Source organism: Cavia porcellus, unplaced genomic scaffold (genome assembly GCF_034190915.1).
Source record: "Cavia porcellus strain 051 isolate PalLab524CR breed Dunkin Hartley unplaced genomic scaffold, mCavPor4.1 scaffold_40, whole genome shotgun sequence".
Lineage (NCBI taxonomy): Eukaryota > Metazoa > Chordata > Mammalia > Rodentia > Caviidae > Cavia > Cavia porcellus.
The window spans coordinates 4,009,511-4,032,688 of NW_026947523.1; the positions used below are offsets into that span (position 1 = coordinate 4,009,511).

Here is a 23,178-nt window from a genome sequence, read left to right on the forward strand (position 1 = left end):
CAGGGGGTCCTGCAGCCAGACATCAAGTGTCCTCTCAGTCCCTCGGGCAGGAGGGACTGGCCACTTGGCAGCCCTTGGGGAGCGTGTCAGTGTCACGGGGTTTGGGAGCTGGTGGGGGAGCAGCATCCACCCCCCAGCCCCCCGTCCTTGGGCTGAGGCCCTGTGGGCTCCATAGAGCCCATCACGGTGCAGATCCTGGCCTGGTCCCAAGCCAGGTGGGGGGGGGGGGACCCTGTCCTGACCCGGCCCCGCCCCGGGCTCACTAGGGCACGCTGGCACTGAGGGCCGGCAGAGCTGGGTTCCAGGGAGGCGTGGGAGGAGGGCAGGCGCTGCCCGAGCCGGTGCTGCCGGCTGGGGGTACATGCCCGGCCGGTGCCCGGGCCCTGACTGCCCTCTGCCCTCCAGCCGAGCTGCACAACGCCACCAACCTGCGCTCCCGGTCCCTGTCTGGCACGGGGAGGTCCCTGGTCGGGTCCTGGCTGAAGCTGAGCAGAGCGGACGGGAATTTCCTTCTCTATGCACACCTGACCTACGTCACTTTGCCGCTGCATCGGATCTTAACAGGTGACACGCAGAGTCCTCAGGCAGGCGGCTCCTGGGCCGGGGTGTTGGCAGGCGCTGCCCCCGGGTTTCCACGCGGGGTCCTGGGCTCCTGCCTGAGCGGGTGCCTGCCCGAGTGTTGCCACCTGGCTGACCTGGACCTGCAGCCCTGCTGGGCGGGCGCTCCTGGTGCCCTGGCAGCTCCAGCTTGGCCCCTGTGGTCCTGAGCCAATGCGAGGCGTGGCACCGGTGTCCCCCTCCCTGTCAGGGGAGCTTGGGTGGCCGCGAGTGCCTGGTGCTGAGCCTCGGTGTCGCCCGATTCCCCCCGCCCAGACATCCTGGAGGTACGGCAGAAGCCCATCCTGATGACCTAGCGTGGCAGAGCCACACGGAGCCCTGGCCCTGCGGCCCGGGGACTGCTGCCAAGTGCCTACCTGTCACCGCCACCGGGGTCTTCTGTGACAACCAGCGCCGGGGCTGCAGCCAGGCAGGGCCGCTGGACTCCGGGGCCAGGGCCGATCCACAAACACCAGCCCAAACTGAAGTGCCTCGTCCTCCTCCTGCTGGCTCTGCTCCTGCCTGGCGCCCGCCCTCACCCCTGCCCGGCTCCAGAACACCCTCCGCACCCAGACAGGGCCAGGGGCGCCAGGAGGCCATGGACAGCAAAGGACAGCCGGGCCCAGAGCGGGCCTGGCTACGGACCGCGTCCCGGTCAGACAGCAGGCGACACCACCCTGCCGGGCACTCCGGGCACTCCGTGAGTCAGACTGGCCCTGAACGTCAGTGCCACGCTCCCCTCCAGCCCTTCCTCACGGTGGGTTCCCTGGGGAGATGGGGACAGTGACCTATTCATCGGCTTTGCCCTGGGCTGGGAATACCTCGAGCCACGCCCAGTCCCAGAACCTTCTCCAGCTGAGCAGACAGCCCCCACCCTCCCAGATTGGCCTTTGCTTCCAGCCAAAGAACACCGCCAACACACGCCTCCGCCCTGGCTGCAGGCTCCGGGCCGGCCAGCGGGAGGGACCTGCAGAACCTGGTCCTGAGGCCAGCTGGGAGGGCTCGGTAGCCAGCGTGTTGGAGGGGCCGGGCTTGGCATCCTCCCTGGGGGCTCCGAGCAGGTGGCGTCCTGTAGGGCAGGGGGCGGGGGGCTGTGCAGTCTCCTGGCCCAGTTCCCTGTGGCCAGTGCGCCAGGCCTATCGCAGGCCACCCTGCTGCGACCAGAGCTGCTTACGCACGTGCGGCTGCGGCCTGGTGTCTCCCCAGACCGGAGCCTTCCCTGCCTGCCTGGGAGCTGGCTGCAAGCTGTGTCTCTGTCACTGTTCTGATTGGAGGTCTATGACCCTCTGATGGGCTCTGGGCCCTTGTGGAGACCTCAAGTCGGAGGAGAGGGCAGCTGTTTCCACTCTGGGCTCCGGGGACAGGACTTCTTTGGGGCTTTCTCCAGATTTTGTATATTGTTATTAAAAGCAAGCTATTGCATTTCATTCTGCCTCAGTTTGCCCACCTGTAAAATGGGGCTAATACCACCTACCTCACCGCAGTCTCCAGGGTTCAGATTGTGGCTGGGTCACAGTGCAATTGTGGGTCATTCCTGTCGCTCAGGAGGAGGCCCTGCCTCTGGTGCCACCCTGGCTGGGCAGGGGATGGACGGGGTCGCCAAGAACAGTTGCAGGCACATGAGAAGGGGCTCTGCAGGTCACAGAGATGTGGGGTCCTACTGACTGACTGACGTTTGCTGCGCTGGCGGTGGAGTCCCAGGCTTCGCCCAGCCAGTGCGGAACCCGAGAAGTCGCCCTCTGTGGGGCCACGGACACCCACTGTCTGGTACTGAGCTCACAGCACGCTCAGAAGCGCTTGCCGCCCGAGCGCCAGCCGTGAGGTGAGGTCTGCTGTGTCAGAGTAATAAACGACCCAGTAAAGGTCCCGAGGGACAAATGACAGTGAGGGCCGGCGCCCAGCAGCCTCGAAGGCCCAGCTTCATTTTGCTGGCGACAGGCCTGCCCGCACAGCGTGTGCTCCCATCCTGGGTGGGAATCTGAATTATTAGTTTTCCTTTGAGGAAACCTAGGCGGCCCTGCTGCAGCACACCAGGAGGAAAGGGTTTTGTTGTGTTTTTTCCTTACAAACATGTCAGGATCCAGAGCTCCAAGGGGGTCTGGGGACAGCTGGGGACAGGCTGCCTCCAGCTGCACCTCTGGCGGCCTTGGCTGCCTGCTGAGGCGGGCAGAGGTGGAGTGGGCGGTGGGCAGCCCTGGGGATGAGGAGACCCTGTGAGCACTCAGGCCGGGGCAGGGAGAACCCCTCCTGGGTGTTTTTACCCTCAAAGAAGCCCCTTAGAATCAAACTCCGATCCATCTGCCCTGCCGTAATCACTACTCCAGTTAGGAGAAGAGTTTTTGTTGTTGCTGTTGTCTTTCTGAGACAGGGTCTCTATGCAGTTCAGGCTGGTCTTGAACTCACTTTGTAGCCCAGGTTGGCCTCAAACTCAGTGATCCTCCTGCCTCAGCCTCCCGAGTGCTGGGATTACAGGTGGACGCCATCATGTCCCGTAGAAGACTAAAATGGAAGTAGAAACTGTTGTTCTGTTAAAAGGCATTGGGTCCCTGTGCAGTCGGTGTATTCTAATGACTGAAACCCTCAACCAAAACTCCTTGAAGCCTTTTATAGGGCAAACCTGCCAACTTGTGTCATGGTGCACGCCCTCCCAGCACCTGGGAGGCTGAGGGAGGTGGTTACAGGCTAGAGTCCTGCTTGGGCGGCTCAGTGGGCCCTTTGTTTTAAAAAGATTAAAAAGAAGGGCTGGGCATGAAGCCCAGCGTGAAGGCCCTGGGTTCAACCACCAGTGCCACCAGGAAGAGCAGAGCCCCAGCTGACCGAGGTTGGTCGTTCCACTGCCACGAGTCCGTGTCCCAGGGCACTGAAGTCGAGGGTCTTGATGTGACATCGGTTGTCCCCGTCCAGGTTGCTCTTGGCTTTGTCAGAAAGCAGAATTGTTTGTGGACGGGACAGGGGCAGGCCCTTGTGTGCCGGTGCAGCCTGTGGGGGCAGCTGCTTAGGCCTGGTGGCCACCCTGCCCCTGGGGCTGCAGGAGTGACCGGAGGTGCCCGTCGCCTCTTCTCTTCTCTTGCGCTGATTGGTCCTGTGTGCAGCAGGGCCCTGGGCGCCCACAGACACGGCACCCGCAGAGACGGGCTGGCTCAGGGCTGCGCAGGAGGCTCCTGGACCACAGCCCCTGTCTAGTGTTCCATCACCCTTAAGGCGGCTCGGCATTCTCACTGTTAAGGATTTCCAGAGCTTGAGCTCAGAGCATTGAGCTAACAGCTTCTGACCTCCACCCCACTCTGTGCAGGTCCCTGTGCAGGAAGCTGAGCTGTAAATAATCATCCTTCGGGGCTTCCAAGTGTGTGGCAGGAATTAAAGCTGCAGAGAAAGCACGGGGATTTTTTCTCTTCTTTGTTTGCTACTTTAGGTTTAACTTGCCATTCCTACAAAATGTAGCCAAGCAAAAGCACTCCGCCAGCCGCCGTGCCGCGACCGGCCGCACCTTCCCGCCCCGCTGGAATCTGCAGGCGGACTCCTGCCGGCTGTTAGCTTCGCTGTATCGTCCCATGTTTCTTTGCAAAGTCCCTTTGCATGTTACCTACTAGACTTTATTTTCCTGCTGGTCCCCTTCAACCTGTACCTAGTTGTTTTCTGTAACCCACGTTTCAGGTTCTCCAAGGACACGGCCTGCAGGGAAGGGACGGTTAATGACTGAACCTTCATTCGTCCCACAGCCCTTAAATCTCCCCACAGCTTTCACACAAGGTCCTGGCAATCAGCCGTACTCTGGAGCAGTCTGGAGGGGACAGCGTCACATTCCGGGGGTGCTGTCGGCCCCCAGATCCCCGTGCGCCCTGGCTGTTGTGCTGTAGAACACCCCAGGCTTTCTCTAGCGAACTCTGGAAACCCACGGTGGGAGCAGAAGTGGAGCAGGTGGGGACCTTGCGCTGGGGACTGGCGGCTCGGGATGGCTCCCAGGTCCTCCGCAAGGTGCCGTTTTGAGTGCTGCCGGGGACCTCAGCACCTGTGCCCAGCGTCCACTACTGTGAGTTTATCCTGGGTGGGCGCCTGGGTGGTTTTTGTCACCGATGGCACTGTGGTTATGGAGGGACAGGAAGGGAAGGTGTTTTCAGGGGACAGTGAGTAGCCCCGGCAGGCGAGTGCGTCTCCCCTGCACCCAGATAAACTCTGCTCCCCTTAGTAATCAGGGAGGCATTGCAGAAGAACCCCCCCACCAAATCCTCCGCACCCACCCACCCCCGGCCCTCGGGGTCTGGATGGAGGCCTCAGTGTCCGATCCCTGGAAGGAAGGCTCAGCGCCTGGGTGTCCGGGGGCCGGAGCTGGCCATGGGCGCTGGGATGGAAGGGAAAGCTGTTTGGGGGGCTCTTCCTGTGCTGCCCTTTCTCCCTCTGGGTCTGAGACACAGATAAAACCAGGAGTTGCTCGGTTTGAAATAACCATGGCTTTCAGTGAATTCGGTTATATTTTCAATAAACAAGTTTTGCTCAAGACTGGCCAACCCCGGAAGCTCATTCTGTACTGAACGGTCACATCCGTATTTTCAAGGGCTCCCCAAGAAGAGCCCCAGGGACAGGTACCTCTGCAAGCCCCGTCACTTGGGAAGCAGGGTGTGGTTTTATTGAGGGTATGTAGAGACACCAGTCACCTCCCTGGGGGCAGTGATGCTGAGGTGACACATCACCCCCCATGGTAGAGTCCCATGGCAGAGTGGAGGGACCCCCAAGGCGGGGCGGAGAGGCCTTCCTGCCAGGGTCACTTGTTCCAAGCCAGGGGCGGCTGATGAAGTTGCTCTGCAGCTCTGGGTACCCCCGGAACCCGTGCTGCTGGGCTGGTGTGGCCGCACTCCCCAGTGCACCAGAACAAGCCAGGCGTGCACCACACCTGACCTCAAGGTCATTTTTGATTCTCTTCATTTGACCGTGTCCTCAGGAGAGCTCACTCCTTGCCTGAGACCTGAGCACACATCCAGGTTCACGTCTGTTTTCAGTGGGACCGGCCCCCCCCGGAAGTGGCTCATCCCGCAGGGGAGGGGACAGCTGCGGGGCTGCAGCCTGCCCCCCTGTGCTCCCACCCAGCGCGTCACCAGGAGCAGGAAAGCACACATCACACTGCTTCCGTTTACTCCCGTTTATTCACATTTCATGGGCTGTTACACTTCCTCCAAGGGATCGTTCAGAAACTGGTACAAACCGACATGATACTGTCTGACAATTCAAGTATCTGAGCTATAGAAAAGTTTCCTATTTAAAGTCCAAAGCAAACAGTTTCTCCACGTGACGCTCCCCTGTGTGACAGCTCCCCTGCAGTGCTGTCTGCGTCCCGAGTGGCCGGCCAAGCGCCCGTGTGGCTGTGCGTGCTGGGAGGGAGGCGGGACGGGCAGCGCTGCTGACCCAGGCGCCACGCAAGCCGCCGGCGGCAGGAGAGCCCAGGGCTGCGTGTGCGTGCGTGTGCTGAGCACCGAGCACACGGGGCGAAGCCTGCAGTGGGGCGGGGGAGACTTGGTGGGAAGGGCTGGCCTGGCGCACCCGGCCCTGGGTTCCGCCACTGCGGGTACCACCAAAAAAAAAAAAAAAAAGAAAAAAGAAAAAAGCGGCCTTGAGATGCCTTGCGCTTGGGCTGAGACTGGAAATACTGGAGCTGCTGGCAACTGCTCCGGGACAGATGTGTCCCCGGAACCCACAGTGAACAGGCCCGCGGTGTAAACCTGTGCGGAGCTGCGAAGAGTAGGGTGAAAGAGTTCTTCACCCCAGAACAGGTAGATTTTTTTTTTTTTTTGGCATGCAGCATAAAAAGACACAACTGAACAGTAAAATTACAGAATAAAATAATCCTCCTGAAGAAAATCGGCCCATGAATGGCCAGACTTTTCCCTTCATGTAAAACACAATTTAAAATTCTTTAAAAACTGGACCTGCTGGCCAGGCGGGGTGGTGCACGCCTGTAACCCCAGCTGCCCGGGAAGCGCAGGCAGGACCGCCAGTTCGAGGCCAGCCTGGGAAACGCGGCCAAAGTTTGAAAGGGCCGGGAATGTGGCGCAGGGGGAGAGTGCTGCCTGTGTGCACGAGGCCCGAGGCTCATCCCCAGGACCGAAAAAGCAAACCCTACAGGACCAAGCCACGCCAAGCACCATGGACAGCCCCGTGCGCAGTCCCGGGAGGGAAGGCAGGGAACACTGTCCTCTGCGTCACAGGAGGTGCAGAAAACCCAAAGGCTGAGATGCACATGTCAGTGTGAAAAACTACAAAGCCACGGGGGACTCAGCGCTTGTCAAGATGCAACTGGAGTTACAATGCAAAAAAACCCACGCACCTCCCCTTAGGCCAAGTGTGTGATACTACTTACAGATTTTCAAACTAAAGGTGAAAACCTCAGTCCACATTAAACATTCTAAAGCCTGATTCCTAACATTTTGTTAAAAATAAATTGAACTAAAACCACCCATGGATTAGAATTAGCTCCCAACACCACAGGGAACAGGTGAGCCCTCCAGGGGCCCTGCCTTCCCGCAAACGCACACAAGGAGTCTGCGTTCACAGTAAAAGCCACGCAGGTTCCTTTACACAAACACAGACCAACAAGTTCCTAAAGCATGAAAGAGTTATGAAAATACAACGTTTTTCCCTGTAATTTTCACTTTAACAGTGATAGTCTTAGCAGCAAAAACTTGCTGGGAATGTTAGGAAAAAAGCTCCCCTCACCCACTGATTTAAACCCAAACTACGGGGCGGTGCTAACGAGCGTCGCCTGGCACAGAGCTCCTAGCAGGTCGCTGCCTCGGGAACCTGGGGCAAACTCAGCCTTCTGAAACCGGTTCCCCTTCGTCCTGCTTTCTGTTTAAAAAGCTGGATGACCCTGTATGGGGACAGGGCAAGGCCAGTGTTAGTTTACCACCAACCACTTGCATAAAGCGTCTGTAACAAAAACTTGCCAACACCCTCGGATCTAAAACAGAAATGCAAAACCAACAGCGGCTTCCTCCCGAGGCTGTGGGACCCCGGCCAGGAGAGCGCCAGCCTCTCCCCCGGGGCCAGAAGCTGCAGAGCTCCGCGGACTCCCAGGACCTCAGCGCTCCAGCCTCAGAGCTCGGTGCTTCACCCCTAGAACCTGCACCTGCACTGAGGCGTCACCAGGCCACACTGTGAAGGAGCAGACAAATGATGGCCACCAGGCATAGCCAGGAGCATGTCACCAGCACGACAGGACTCATGGGGACAAAGCGGGACTTCGCCCATGAATTCCCGCACGGTGGTCATGTGCCTGTCTCCCCAGGTGCCACAGCCATCACCGGACAGCTGCGCGGAGGACACCAGGACACTCTCCTGCCTAGCCACAGCTCCCTTCCAAGTGGACACCTTTGTCTTTACAAAAGGGTATTTCAGATGGCACGGTGTAATACCCTGTGGTCTAACCCTAGAGGCGAACCCCGAAGAATTCTCTTCCACCACTCTGCAGGCGAGCGCCCGTGCAGCTGTCACATCTACAGGGCTCGTGTGTACTACGTGGCCCCAGCCAAGCGTCCTCAGAAGCTCGGCCACGCTTGCCCTGTTCTTCCTCCGCAGACGGTCACTGCCACAGTCTAGAAGTGATCAACATTTGTGCTTTTTGGCCCACTCCCCTTCTCTGGGACAGAGAGAAGTAACAGCACCTCATGAACAGAAAGCTGCGACACCCAACCTGCGACGCCCGGGACCTCCTTGGCGGGTGAGCGCTGCCTCCTGAAACGAAAAGGCAGCTGCTGGGCAGCCACCGCAGGCAGTGCCCAGGGTTGGAGGCCACGGTGCACAGAGCGGGGGCGCACGCCCGAGGCCCACCTTCCAGCTCAGCAGCCAAACGGAACAAGGGACGTAGAGAGAGACGTCTCGGTCACAGTGTGGCAGCTCGGTGCCTTTGGTAAGAGTGCTGGTGGCGGGCGGCGGGAGGCCACATGGCGCTGTCTTCTGGTCTCTGCGACACTGTGGCGGGCAGCGTGGCCTCCGGGAGAGCACACGGATACCCTGACTGCAGTCCATTAAGACATCACTCAGGGCGAGGTTAACAAACAAATTAACGGTACAAAATCTTCCAAAAACTCTCATTCAAATATATTGTGCGCCTTAGTCCTGCGGAGGGAGCAGACAGTCTGTTGACACTGAACACAGAAAGGGTTTTATTGGCCTAAGCTTCCTCCCAGAAGTTTTAGGTTCCCGAGAAGTCCTTGGGAGGCTGAAGCAGAGCAAAGCTTCGGGCGGCGGGGCAGCGGCGTGGCGACCCGCGCTGCCGGCTCAGGCTTCCTTCTTCTCCAGCAAGACCCTGTGCAGCTCGTCCGCGTCCTCGCTGGTCTTCACCCGGATCAGCATGGTGGCGGGGGCCCCGGCGCTCTTCTCGTCCAGCGGGGGGTTCGGGACGCACACAATCAGGACGTTGTTCTTGCCCGTGCGCGAGCACGGCATGTTGGGCGGGACGAGCACGTTGAGCAGGATGTTCCCTGCGGGCGGGCAAAGGGAGACACGGCGGTACCGTTACGCAGGCAGAGCCCGCCGGAGTACCCGGTGACACGGGAGCCACTTACGCTTCAGGGACGGCTCTGCACTGGGCATCACCGAGAGCCTCACGAGTGGGCAGAGCGGCCTGACGGAGGGAGGGCTCCCTGGGCCGCCCCCTTCACGTGTCCCATGAACAGGATGCGTGGTCAGCGATGAGACACCGCCGCCATCACTGAGGCAACCACAGTGGCAGGAGTGGCAGAGTGGTGACATTTCCAGTTAGCCACAGGGAGGAAATGCTTCTAGAAGTTTCCCTCTGCGCCACAGCCTGGTGGGGCCTGGAGGGCTGACCACAGCTTAGAACTGGGACCCTGGCGGGGCACGGCTCTGGGCTTGGAGCGCGCATCAGGGGTGAAAGTTCTCCCACAGTACAGGGTTCAGCGCGGCTCTGGCTTCGCAGTCCTGCTCCTAACAGCAAGGACAATGGAAAGCACCCGAGCCGAGGGGTACAGCAGCACCTGTCTGCTGAGTCACCTCCTGCACTGTGCACACGGACAACGTGACATCCCAAGCACGGACCCCGAGCCGCCTGGGCCACCCGGAGAGGGCACTCACCTAGGTTGGTGTCGGCCCGCACCAAGAGCTGCGTCTTCTGACTCGCCGTGGGCTTTAAGTGCAGGGTGCCCACACCCTTCTCCTTAAACTCATTGTCTTTCTTGTAAAACAGCTTACACCTGCGAGGCAAAGCGACAGCAGTCAGTGTGAGAGTGAGTCTGCAGGGCAGGGCGGGGCAGGGCAGAGGGGACCAGGGTCCAGCCGGGCACAGGTCCGGGAGCCTCAGCGTGAGCACAGCGCTGGGCGTCGCAGAGTCCCCGCTTCACACTGACGGGAGCCCCGTAACGCCTGCTCTCCCCACATCTGCTGCTCCAGGGCTGGGGTGCTGATGACGGGCCGGACAGGGACGGACCCTGGCCCGCGTCCCCACCACACCACTGCTCCCTGTCACACGGCTTCTCCCTGCTCAGGGCTTCCTTCAGGGGCGGGGACCCGCCGTGTGTGACGGGCCTGGGAGGCACCTGGGGTCTCACTGAGGGGTTTTTTTTTTGGTCTGTTTGAGACAGGTCTGGCCATGCAGCTCAGGCTGGCCTTGAGCTCATTTTGTAGCCCAGGCTGGTCTCAAACTCACAGGATCCTCCTGCTTCAGCCTCCAGAGTGTTGGGATTACAGGGGTGCACCAGCACACCCGGCTTGAAGGATTATTAGAGGAAATAGCCTCGAGTCTGGGTCATCCTTTTGTCGTCCACGTAATCAGAAATAAAAGTAAGCAAAAGTAAGTGTTTGCCTCTTACGAGGTCTCAAAAATTAATAAGGAAACCACAGGCTGCGGTGACGCAGTGTCTGTGTTAGGGGGACCCCTGCCCCCACAAAGCTCCCGAACAGCACACGCATCTCGTCAATAGCGCCCTCCTTCAGCTGGGGAACACAACCCCAGCCCCCCTTGCAGCTTCTTAGAGACAAACGACGCCCCCACCAAACCACAGGGCACCAAGCCACCAGACCTGCGGGCTGCTCCTGCAGTGGAGGGGACCCAGGCGCACACCCCGCGCAGCCCTGGGTATCACCGGCTGGGACCCGTGTGCAGGGCGGGCAGAGGCAACCACCCCGCACCGTGGCCTGGGAGGTCGTGAGGGAGGAGGACGGGGAGGCCGGGACCGCTGCCAGGCAGCCCCCCAGAGCAGCTCTGCCAGGCAGGAAGCCCCCAGCATGGCTGGGCTCACACACACAGGCCGAGACCCCAGCCCCCTCGCACCCCACCCCACACGGAGGCCAGCCCGCCCCTGCCTACTTTTTGGAGTAGAAGGCGTCCTCTTCCTTCACCTCGGTGACCACGACCTTGGGTGGCTCCTCGCTCTCTTCTTCATCTCCACCTTTTACAGAAGCGCCACAGTAAGGGTCGGAGGGAGAGCCGGGACGCAGGGCAGGGCAGGGGCCGCCCGCCCGCCCTAGCTGGGGCAGCCGACGCACTGCCGCAGGCGGGAACCCTTCCCTGGTGTCAGCTCTTTGGGGAAAAGTGGCCGTTCCTGTCCCTGGGGACTGAGCCCAGGGTCTGACCGAGCGACGCTTGTTATTTTCTCAGACAGGGTCTCACTAAATCGCTGATTTCCCAAGTTAGGCCTGAACTCGCAGCCCTCCTGTCTCAGCCTGCTGGGGTGCTGGGGCTACAGCCACGCATCTCCACGCCACCTAAGTATGCTTCTCAGTGGGAACACAGTGTCCTATTTTCATACAATCTCCAATTTGTACAATGCCCTAAAAATATCACCATCAACAAAAAAACCCATGTTATGACACTGAGAGAAAAATCACCTGCCCGCACTCAACGGCTTGTATTCCAGCGACCCACTGGAAAATCAAACCCTTGGGAGCTGGCGACACCTTCAGCCCACGTGCTCCTTGACTGTACTTGTGTCATGCTTGGGAGCAATCAGGGCAGCAGCGGCGGAGGACAGGGCAATGGAGTCTTTCCACAGGGCAAGTGCGCCGGAAAAGGCGACCAAAGCCGGATGTCAGGGACAGTCACCACTGGAACGCCACCAGCTCCTCTCTGGTACCGAGGCGCCGGTCACTCCCTGCTGCAGGTCTGAGCATGTGCAGCAAGCACGGGCTCCACTAACAGTCTCCAGGTCCTGATGCACAGGGCGTGCCATCAAGGCTGGCTTGGCGGCCACATCTGGAATCCGATCTCTAGGAGGCTGAGGCACGATAACAAGTTCGGATCCCGTCTGGGCAACCCAAAGACTCTTTTGGAGACAGGGTCTCGTGTACTTCAGGTTGGCCCTCACTAGCCCAGGCAGGCCCCAAACTGGCAGTGATTCTCCTGCCTCAGCCTCCCAAGTGCTGGGATTCTTAATGACTTACTGAGAGCCTGTCTCAAGATAAAAAAATTTAAAAAGAATTGAGGCTACAGCTCAGTAAGAAGGCCCCGGGTTCAATCCTCAATTCCTCAAAAAAGAAAAAAGTAAAGATGACCGTAAGCTAAGTGACAGACAGGTACTTCCAAGGGACAGCCTGCAGACCAAGGGCCCGTGTCACCGCACCGCTCCGTTTTCCCTCCCTGCAGCGGCAGAGAAGAGCGTGCAGGGGGGCCCTGCCGACCCCGCGGAACAGCGAGGGAGCCCAGTGCCAGGCGGAAGCTGCACTGTGCACCGGAGCCGCAGCTTGCAGGGCTCGGTGGTGGCACCTGGAGAAGTGTTCAACCTCGGAGTGTCCTCGAGGACCCCGGGCTCCGCTCAGGGCCAGCAGCACCCTCGGGACAGGGCGAGCCGGGTCAGTTTCCTGCGGCTGTGACCAGTCTGCCTCTCTAATGCGTGGCCCAGCTCCACTGTGTGGCTTCTCTGAGCCAGACCTACACACAGATCCGTTCAGGGAGGCCCCAAGTGGGCTCAGGCCATCGGCTTGCAAACGGCGTTTGGGTCCTCTCCCCAACACCTCCGCAGCACACGCGTGCCCGGCCTCCAACGGCACTGCGCCCCACACAGAGCACACCCCACCACGGAGCACACCCCGGAGTCAAGGCTCGGTGTCAGTGTGACCACAGCCTTCCCCAGGGCCAGCGTCGTGCCTGCCCGCGCGGGGAGCCCCTCACCTTTGCTCTCGCTGCCCCCACCTGCGGCTGGGCTCTCCAGCGTCTTAGTGGGAAACGGCGGGGTGGCCGCTTTGCCTGGGGTGACATCTTTGCCGAATAAACCAGTGGTCCCCGAGGTAAATGAAAAGCCGGCGGGGGGAGCAGGGCTCAGGGAGCCTAGAACCGAGCTGTCCAGCTTCTTGCCGAAGTGAAATGCGGCGCTGGCCGCCTGCACAGGGTCCGCCCTCCTTTCGGAGGCCACCTCCGCCTTCTTCTCGGGGGCGTCCTGGCCGCGGCCGCTGAACAGAAAGGCCGGCTCCTGCGGCAGTGGCGCCGAATCCGCCAGGGCGGCAGGCTGCAGCTCCACGCTCATCCCGCTGCCCCGGCTCTCGGAGCCGCCACCGGCCCGACCTGGGCTCTGCTGCCCGATGCCCGCCAGGTATCGCTCGTAGTCCTTAAAGACTGGCGTGAGGTCGCAGACGGGGTTGGCGTCCACGTGCTGCACAATCCAGTCCCGCACCGAGCAATTCAGGGCGGCCAGCTGCTTGTGACAGGCGTTCCCAGGGCAGGCCTGGCCAGGGGCGAGGCTGCAGGAGGGCTGCTGGCTGTCGCTGTCAGCTTTGGGGCTGGCAACAGTTTTGTCCACCACGGCAATGGGGCCATTTGCAGCAAAAGTACCTACAGGAAATTAAAGTTTGAACAATTCATTCAGAAGCTGATTTGATGACGCCATCCAACTCCTTTCTCCGCTCAGATTTTACTGGTACACTTCAGGTACACACAAGGATCACGCTCAGGGAGAATTTGTACCCGAACACGGAGGAACTTCCCCCCTTGCCCACCTCCCGCCGCCCCTCTCCCCCTGCCCACTTTTCCTCTCTCTCTTCTCCCTTCTTTCCTTTCCCCCTTCCCCTCCCTAATTCCCTCTCCCACATGAACAGTTTTTTCCCATTTCATAATACCAGAATGTACATTTTGGACCTTTTTTACACTTTTCAGTTTCTCACAGAAGAGAAACAATGCAGCATTTACACGAGACTGATTTATTCACTTCTGAGCATGGTCTCAGGTGCATCCACTGACTAGGAATGTCTCCAGCTCAGCCTTCTTTGGTGGAGTAGGACTCCACTGTACATATATATTTTTTTAAATACCCGTATTTTTATCATTCTTTGTTGATTGACATTTGGGCTGTTTCCAACATTTGGCTGTAACAAACTGTGCTGCTACAAACATGGGTGCGCAGAGGTTGCTGTGGAGGGTGCTTTTGAATCTTTCCAGAAGACATTAAGAAGGGCAACTGCTGGGTCAAATGGACCCTCAGTCCTAGTTTGTGAGGAACGTCCACAGTGGCTGCACCAGTCTGCCTCCCACCAGCAGTGGAGGAGGGTGTTTGTCTGACTTCTTGATCCTGGCCGTTCTTTCCGGGGTGAGGTGGAAGCTCAGCGCTGATTTAATCTGTATCTCTCGCGTGCCCGGTGACGGCGAGCACTTTCCTTCACACGTGTTTGCCGTTTGTGCTCCTCCCTCTGAGAACTGTGTGTTCATCTCCGATGCCCATTTTAGGGCACGCTCTTTACATCTGGGAGGACTCATTTTTTGAGTTCTGTACATGTTGTCGATAGTAATCTTTTGTCTCAGGAATAGCTGGCAAACGTTTTGCCACGTTGTGGGTTATCTCTTCACTCTGCTGGTGGTTACTCTTGCTGTACAAAAGCTGTTCGATAGGATGAGATCCCAGCTGTGGATTCCTGTGCAGTTGGGGTTTTGTTCATAAAGTGCCTAAAATGTCTTCAAGAGTTCTACCTATTTTATCTTCAAGCCATTCAAATCTTCATACCATTGTAACTCTATATTTTTAAAAAATCCTATCCTACTTTTATCATAGTTCAATAAGTACGTGGCAGAAGTTACACTGATATTAGGAACTGATTATCAATTAACTGAGGAACAATACGCACCGTACGTTCATATTAAATGGTTACACTTACTTATTTAGGCTTTTTTTTGGAAACAGGGTCTCACCAAGCAGTGAGACCTGGCCTTGAGCTCACTCTGTCGTGCAGGCTGGGCTCAAACTCACAGCCATCCTCCTGCCTCACCTCCAAGGGCTGGGGCTACAGGCCTGCACCACCACGCCCAGCACCGACACTGAACTGTTAAAAAAACTGAATCTTTTCCTTCAAAAGGATGTTGGTTTCAAACAGAACTGTCAGCTCAGCGGGTCAGCACACAACTTAAATCCTCCTGGTCTTGGGGATGAACGTGTATTAAAGGAGTTCCAACCTTAGAGTGCTCTGTACTCCCTGCTCAATGCAGACCGAACAGGCGCTCTCAGCGTACTCAGCTAACCCAGGCTGTGGTCCAGGGCCCTTTCTAGCATTTCAGCCCAGGCCCCGGGTTTCCACGGGAATCCCAAGGGTTCTCACCCAACTTCCTCCCAACAGGATCAGGCCGTCAGCGCGTCCTGTTCCAGTCCAGCCAGGAGGGCGCTGGGTGGGGGACAAGTCACGGGGCTCCTGGTGGCCATCCTGGCGCAGGGCACACAGAAGGCCTGGGCACACCAGCAAGGAGAGGGTGGCAGGAAGGGGGTCTGCTCTGTCTCTTCGCTGTTCACCTGCATGTCATTCCCAGCCTTCGGGTAACCCAGGCCCCCGCGCTCGCCCGGCCAGCACTCCGCCTGGGCTCAGAGGTGCACCCCCTCCCATAGCCGGAGATGCGGCCCGGGTCAGGAGCCTCACCAGGGCCAGAGCTGGACCCGACGTGCCGCCCTCCCCATGTGTCCTAGGCCAGGGCTGGCGCCGTCACCGTCATGGGCGGCAGGGAGGACACCTACTCACCGAAGGTGGCCCTGGGCTCCGTCGCCCCCGCGGTGCTGGTGCCTACGCTGGTGCCGTTGGCCAGGCCCTCCAGGGGCTTCCCGCCGAATGCAGAAAAGCCTGCTCCTCCGGAAGGCACGACCAGACCTTTAAAGCCCTTAAAGGCGCCTCCGCCGTCGGACTGCAACGGGAGCAAGGGCACAGGTCAGGCAGGGCCGCGCCTGTCCCCAGGTAAGCACCGAAGCGACCAAGCAGCATCCGGGCTCCAGAGGCCCTCGGGAAACTGCTGGCAGCGGTGCCAACTGGAAATGAGATGGGAGACTAAGCGATGAGGCCGCTCTGTCACCCAGGGCTGCCTGCCGAGGGCAGCGCGGAAGGGCAGGAAGGACCCTACTTTAACTGTGCTGTGCCCACGGAGACACGGCGCAGGGAGGCCAGGGCAGCAAGCCCGCAGGCCACCGCCCGCCTCCGGCCAGCTCAACCCCGCCCCCCAGCGAGCAGCCATCACTTTCCCAGCCAGCACCCGCCGGGTGACCGACAGTGTGTCAGCCCTGGGTCCAGCTGCCTAAGGACTCCGGGCGTTTCGAGCTGCTCTCAGCAAAGCAGCGTCTCACCCTCAGACCCGGGGCGGGCGCTGGGCGATGCAGGGGGGGCCCTGCGCGCTCCTCCTCCTGCCCGCCGCAGAGCCGCTTCCCGAGCAGCGGGGCCGCGGGCCGCCCCATCTGCAGCCTGGAGCCCACTCGGGCAGGGCTGGGCGGGCGCTGCCCGCTAGCTGCAGCTGACTAAGCCTCTCCTTCAGATACAGCAGCGTGCACACCGCAGGGCGACCCGCTTCCACCCACACTGGGGCAGGTGGAGCCCAGGGCAGCAGGCCTGCCGTGACCCACCACCAGGAGCCTCGTTTCCAGAGGGGCCCGCCTGCCGGCCTCCACGCTGCACAGTCACAGTCATGTGGCTGCACTTTCTGATGTCACTGATGCTGATGTTAACAGTCATACACTCAGGCAAAGTAAGGGATGAGCAGCCTCAGGCGTCCGCAGCTGGCTCCCAACCCCTGCCCCCACACCCACAGGCTCTGCTCCAGTGAGTGGCCTCCGGCAGTGTCCCCAGCCGCCCCGGGCATCCTGAGCACAGGGAGCACCAGCACCATCCCCAAGCGCGGGCATGAAGAAGCAAGGGTGGCAGGGCTGAGAGCAAAGGCCCGGCCCGCCTGCCCCTGCCTGTCCCCGTGTGGCCAGCACCGAGCCGGCCTGCTAAATGAAGACAGGAGCCCGGCCTCTGGGACAAGCCTGCCCCTGAGCGCCGACAGGGGACACCTATCTACCCAGGCCGGGACTCACAGCGGTCTCCTGCGCCCCGGCCCTGCCCTGCCCTGCCCTGCCCTGCCCGGCGGCTCGGCGATGGCTCCGTCCCGAGCCCGGCACACAGCACTGCGCTCCCGCCTGGCACACACAGCCTCCCCGCCCTCGGCTCCTTGGCCCCCAGAGCTCCAGAGTCCACTCTGGCCCGGTGCCTTCTGGAGGACCCATGGGAGCGTCCGCAGGGCCTGCCACCTCCTCCCCGGTGAGGCTGCCCACAGCGCCCTTCCTTCTCCGGTCCTCGCCGCTTTGCTGGGTGTGGCGGCGCCGGTCTGTATCCCAGGCCTGGAGGCTGAGGCAGGAGGACTGCTGCAAGCTCTGGGACCCTCAGTGGGAGCTATGTGAAGACAGTCGTGCCAAGTCACTCGGTATCCTCCTGCCTCAGCCGCCCAGACTGCCACCTTTCGGGCTCCTCCTCCCGTGTCTCGGCTCCACACTCACAGCAAGCGACCTTGGCTTAGCAAGGGTGGAATCAGACCAGGAAAACTGGACTAAAGAAAAAGAGGCTGATGTTTCAGTTACACCATGGCGACCACAGTGAATTGGCACAGCGTCCAATGTCGCATACTTGAAAACCACCCGGAGGGATCTGAAAGCACTGGCACCACAGCAAACGGCACCCATCGCTGTCCCGAACACACTGTGCTGCGCGCCACACACACCACTTCACTGCCGCTGAGGCAAAACCCGATTTTAAAATCGGGTGTCCCGGGGCTCCGAGGCCCTTGGGGCCCTCCCTCTCCCTTTCCCCCTGAGACCGCTCACTGCTCCCGGCAGGCCTGGCCCCCAGCCATGGCAGGCAGGCGCTGGCACGGGCTCCGCAGGGTGACCGCAGGCAGTCCAGTCTCCCCGAAGGCCCTCACTGTTCCTTCCTCGATGACGTAAGGGGTCCTTTGTATTTTTTCTTGAAACGTGGGAGCTGATACACACTTTTCCGTTTAAAGAAGGGAAATACAAGAATACAATTCATTCCTAGCTTAAAAACACCTTGAAAATTGCAGAATATAATTGAGGTTTATTCCAAAACCAGGCCCAGGATGTGCAAAGCAGCTTCTCCTGCCCGACCGCAGGCGTGCACGCCACCTACACCACAGTCCAAAGTCGGGGTGTGTCTGGGGGCCAGGTCTTTCTTACTTACTGGTGCGGGCAGCACTGGGGACTGAACCCACAGACGTCACACTAGCTGGACCCTCTGCCTTCCTGGCACACATGGTCTCACAAGGTTTCCAGGGGAAACCTGAACTTCGATCCTCCTGCCTCAGCCTCCCAATGCGCTGGGTTTACAGGCAGGCCACTGCACCGGCTGGAAACAGTGACTGCCGAATGCTTCCCGTGTGATTTCAGTTCAAGAGTTACAACTCGTGTGTCACCCTAAACTGTCACACTAGAAAGACAAGGGATACACGCACTGCTCCTAGTACAGTGGAAGGACTCCTCCTGGCCACCTGTCAGTCCCACATGTGAGGGTCACTGAGTTCAAGGCCAGCCTGAGCAAGAGCCTTCTTAGTAAAACCAAACAAAACCAAACACCCCCAACCTCTTCTTTATTGTTTTCTCTATCTCCCATGACCCACCCAAGGAGAAACTGTTTAAAGAGCCATTTGTGGAGCGGTGACCGAGCTCAGTAACTCAGAGGGGCGAATTAGCACTCAATACTAAACGCTGTAAGAAGCACTCACTTCGAATCCCACGTTTCTTCGCTTGGCCTTCTTTATGGCTCTGGTCTTCAGCACTTCCTCGCTGGCCACGGAGAAGGTCCCCAGCTGCAGGACACAAGTTCCACAGGAGAAAGGTTAGGCCAGACGCAGAAGACAGGCAAACAGGAGAGAGAGACTTGGCAGTGTGAGGGCTCCAGGGCAGGCTGGAGGGGCCAGCTCGGCAGCCGCCACAGGGAGCACCTGCTGAGGGACGGCTCCCTGCTGCCGTGTCCTTCTCACCAGAAGCAACAATGGTCAGGTTGATCGCGCACCTTCCAGAGTCTACATGTCCAGGCATTGGACCGCCTTCAGAGAAGGGTGTCCGGAGCTCTGGACAGACTCAGACCTCGACAATGGTGAAAACACTGGCAGGGAGTGCTTCAGATAGGATGCATCTACAGTCTAAGATTTTATTAATGAACAAATTTCAGTTTTAAGAAACACAAGCCATCACCTACAAGCTGGAGGCACGGCCGACAATGCAGCCCTCCTGAATCCAGATGACGCTTACTACCGTTTCCAGTAATAAAATTTCTGCAAATCATGCTCATTTTCTTTAAAAGTACTGGGGATCAAAATCACCCCTGAATGATGCCCTACCGCCATACATGTTATTTTAAAGAACAGTCCTGCCCAACCTGCCCACTGTCCAAGAGGCCCCCATGCAGCCAGGACCCTAAGGGACTCTACTGGAAGCGACACTCCAAGCACCAAGTCTCGAACGACAGATTCACCCAAGGTTTAGTCTTTCCTTCAATCCTTACCTTACCCTGCAGGGCTGGAACAAAATGTTTCCTGTACAAAAATTCTCACTGTAACTACTCAGATCACACGACCTTAAAGGTCCATCCAAGCAAGGGGCCAGCGCCCACCCTTGCCCCAGTACCTGTGACTGACTGAAGGGGCTCTGTGACAGCTACTCCCCGAGTGGAGTTTACGCCCGTGTGTTTCAGTGTCACAGAACTGTGCATGGTGGCCTGAGTCTCACTAGAGTCAAAGAAGACTGGAGAGTCGTTAGAGACCCTGAGAAAGCACGGACACACCCGTGACTTTGGATGCTCTGGACATGAGGGTACACACACTCACAAGAGGAGCAAGCATTACGGTAAGACAGCTGTGTAAGCACAGGCGTGAAAACACGCCTGCAGATGCTTCACATTCTCTTTAACCCGAGCACGGCCCTCTGACCTTCAAAAGCTCAGAGTCCTTACTGACCTGGCCTAGGAATATCCACATATCCACTGGCTGGGGTGGCACTAGGAATGTGACTGTGATCTGTTCTTCTAAGGGGAAAATGGGTGCGATCTCTTCAAGTAAGATGATTTCCATTTTTCCAGAAAAGAAACCACAGAATAAAAATCCTGCAACTATTCACGTAATTGCTGTGGTCTCAGTCTCTGAGCACAGCAAGGGAAGGGAGGCGACAGTAATCTTCCGAAGCCTCACACTGTGAGTGTGGCGGGCTGGGGTTCCGACTGGACTTGGCACTGGCCCAGGCTCCTGGCCGTCACTCGGCCCCCTCCCTGTGTGACTGAGGCGCCCCAGGGGGAATTAAACGCCGGGAAACCGCGCTTTACCTCTTCAGCTTCATCTTCTTGATCCCAGTTCCTATCTGTCAGCTCCTTCTCGGCAATTCTTTTGGCCATTTTTTCGAACCTAAATTACAGAAAACAGGAGTAAGACCTCTACTTTTCTAGACTGAGCTATCACTCTTACAAAGAATTTTTAAAATTCATTCAAAACAGGAAATGAAACCACAAGTCTTCCTGAAGTCAATGGAACTGCTTCAGAGAGAATTTTACAACTTTAAGATCCGGCATCTTTAAAATACTGTACTAAATATACAATCAACCTTAACTTCTTACATGCAAATTATGCCTGTCATTCTGCCATTTTTATTATTTAGAATTTTCTTAAAGATGAACCATAAAATTATCCTTAGCTAGGAATTTTTAAAAAGGCATTGGAAATAATTTCATAACATGAGCCACAACTTTAGGCTCCACTGGATAGAAACAGATGTTTCCTAAGATTGAACATTTAACTGCCCCAAACTGTATCTGTAATAAGCGAAGGCATTTCTCACAAGGACAAAGTAGTACAGTGGCGGTGTGAGCACCCTGACGACAGGGAACACTCGGGAGAGAACCCTAACTCCCCAGCCCCAGGTCCTCGGGGAAGGGCAGCAGTGCCTCTGGAAGCCTCATCACCTGGCAAAGAGGGTGCGTGCGTGCACCCTCAGAACCTGCATTTAATTTTCTGATCCTAACTTGACACACTTTGCTGTTAAAAAACAGCAACAACAGACACAAGAAAAGACGCCAGAGCTGGCAGCAACGGAGGTTTGTTCTGAGTGTGGTTTCTTCACCAAATCACCAGATAACTGACCAAAAAACCAAAAACTTTTCCATTTCCTCTGCTCTGCCCTTCACACAGGAATCTACCCTTAGACCCTAGGTCAGCCCGACTCCTTCCAAATGATCTCCCAACTGACAGGCCCTTGTACCACGACCAAGAAGGTTTCTAGATCATCAGGACCATGGCAAGGGACTCTACCCATCACCTGGTGCTCTAAGGATGAAACTATTATCCACAGAATAAATTCATTCCAACATGCTCCAAAGTCTGATGCCTAAGGGTGCCCAGCTTTTAAAATTCATATGATCCTTGCAACTTCTCTTATAGATAAGCACCTTTTTCTCTGATTGCAGAATGAATGATTTTAAAGTCCAAGATTCTAAGACACAAAATATGACACTTCAAGAAGTGTGATTTGCAGCTACTACGCAGCAGTTCTCTGCTTAGTGTTTCCCCCACACCCCTGCTTCGGTGCTGCCAATATTCTCTCTCACAGGAGCATCAACAAACACGAGAGGAGATGCCACCCCTTGCTGAATTCATTGATCAGCAACCATATCTCCGGGGAATGGTCTGGTCCCCACACGACCGCCAGAGGGCGGAAGAGAGGCTGCAATGGTCAAATCTAGGGCGGGCAACAAGTCAAGAGCAACAAGAGGACAAAAAGGGGCGAACTGGAAAATCCAAAAACCTGGTAGTAAAACTTTAACTTCTAACTCATCCTTCCACCTGGAAAGGTAAGTGGTGCGTACCAAACGGGGAGTCAATTTCGCTGCTTCTTGTATTTATCAAATCAGTACAGCTCTAGGAGGCAGCAATCCTGGTTAGTTCACTGATGGACTGCAAATGCCCCAGACTGGCCAGCTCACCGATGTGAGAGCTGCTGGGAATCGCTGATCTGGGATGCCTCGTGTTTGAGAAAATACAAGACACCAGCTTCCAGTTTTGCCATTTTCTAGCTATCAGTTCCCGGATAAGAAGTTGAACTTTTGTGCCTCAGTGTCTTTCCCTATCGGACAGGAAGGAGGATTTAATGAGGGTAAACAAAAACTCAGTTCACAAGGTATCATTTTTTTCCCCTCCAACACTTAGAAAGTTGTACGGAAAACGAGAACAGCTTGAACTATGTGCTAGACCTTAAAAAATGCTTTACTAAATGTGTATTTCATTGCAAACCGTGACATTTCAGGCAATAAAATTTTCCCGTTGGGAAAGGAGGCAGGCACAGCATAAAAGCACTTATAGCTTGACATGTACGTTCCCCCCCCCCCGTTGGAACTGGGAGTTGAACCTAGGTTCTTCATACTGAGCTCGAATCCCAGGCTTTTAAACAAATTTTGGCAAAGAATCTTGCTTAATTGTCCTGGAACTTGGGGTCCTCCCGCCTCAGCCTCTCGAGTGTTACGATTTTAGGCCTGAGTCACCACCCCAGGCTACACCTCAAGCCTTTTCTGCTACTCATTCTATTATGCAGTTTACAAAATGCGTAAGAAGGTTAAAAGTCACCCCGTAGGACCGGGCTGCTCGACATGCAGCAATACAACAGGAAACTGAAAGCAGAAAACTTTGCGGCAGATAGTTAGGTAGTGTCTGCCACCTGGCGCAGCCCGCCCCGCGAGCGGGCCTCCCCTCGGATGGGAACAGATCCGACGACCCCCGCTACCGAGGCGCCTGCTAGCGGAGGGGACAGGGGCCAGCCCGGGGAACCCAAAGCCCAGCCCCAGCGCTTCTCCAAGAACCGGCCATCAAAAGACCGGGAACGCAGCGAGAGCACGCGGCCCGGCGAAGAGGTCGTGGGCGGGGAGACGGGGAGGAGGAGGAGTGGACAGTCGGGGGGACGCGGACGGGGACGGCCTCGCCGCCTGCCCGCGCTCCTACCTCCGCCGCCCGCGGCCCCCACTCCGGCCGGCTGGCCAGGTCTCCGCCGCGGCCCCCGGAGTCCGCCCGGCCCGGCCCGGCCCGGCCCGCCTCGCCCGCAGCCGCCCGCGGGGTCGCCGCTGTCAGCGCCCCGCCCTCCGCGCCTCACCTCTCCGGCGGCCGCCGCGGCTCTCGCTGGGTCGTGGGCGCGGCGGCGATCTCGTCTGAAGCGGCAACGGGTCGCTTCCGGTGCGCTGGGAGCCTCGAAGGATCTGGTGGTCCGCAAGCCCGGAGTCTCAAACACCATGTCCCCGGGGGGCCGCTTCTCTTGTGTGGTCACCACGGAGCGGAAGACACGTCCACTCAGGCAGAGACCGCCAGACACTCAGCGGCAAACA

General features: G+C 58.0%; 2 protein-coding genes across 3 annotated transcripts in view; one reads left to right on the forward strand and one right to left on the reverse strand.

Moving 5' to 3' along the window:
* Kiaa0930 (KIAA0930 ortholog) overlaps positions 1-2,024 on the forward strand; it is a 28,490-nt gene extending 26,466 nt beyond the window's left edge. For both annotated transcript variants that reach the window (XM_003461319.5, XM_063243733.1), the window contains exons 9-10: positions 406-564; positions 874-2,024. In XM_003461319.5, the coding sequence (XP_003461367.3) occupies positions 406-564; positions 874-914 (200 nt within the window). In that variant the 3' untranslated portion in view covers positions 915-2,024. The remainder of the gene's footprint in view (positions 1-405; positions 565-873) is intronic.
* Positions 2,025-5,716: 3,692 nt separating this feature from the next.
* Nup50 (nucleoporin 50) lies at positions 5,717-23,133 on the reverse strand. The gene is made up of 8 exons (XM_003461320.5): positions 22,950-23,133; positions 20,143-20,221; positions 18,548-18,631; positions 15,532-15,691; positions 12,713-13,369; positions 10,913-10,994; positions 9,682-9,800; positions 5,717-9,068 (listed from the first exon to the last, which is right to left on the reverse strand). Exons 2-8 carry the CDS (start codon positions 20,209-20,211, stop codon positions 8,866-8,868), a joined length of 1,374 nt encoding a protein of 457 aa, XP_003461368.1. The 5' UTR covers positions 20,212-20,221; positions 22,950-23,133; the 3' UTR covers positions 5,717-8,865.
* Between the last annotated feature and the right edge of the window lie 45 nt (positions 23,134-23,178).

Bases quoted from the DNA above. Each gene is read 5' to 3' on its own strand.
- Nup50 (XM_003461320.5), bottom strand. From the start codon at position 20,211: ATGGCCAAAAGAATTGCCGAGAAGGAGCTGACAGATAGGAACTGGGAT. The intron at 13,370-15,531 runs GTGAGTAGGTGT...AATTTCCTGTAG, and splicing joins GGAGCCCAGGGCCACCTTCG to GTACTTTTGCTGCAAATGGC. The intron at 9,069-9,681 runs GTGAGTGCCCTC...GCCCGCCCGCAG, and splicing joins GCGGGCCGACACCAACCTAG to GGAACATCCTGCTCAACGTG.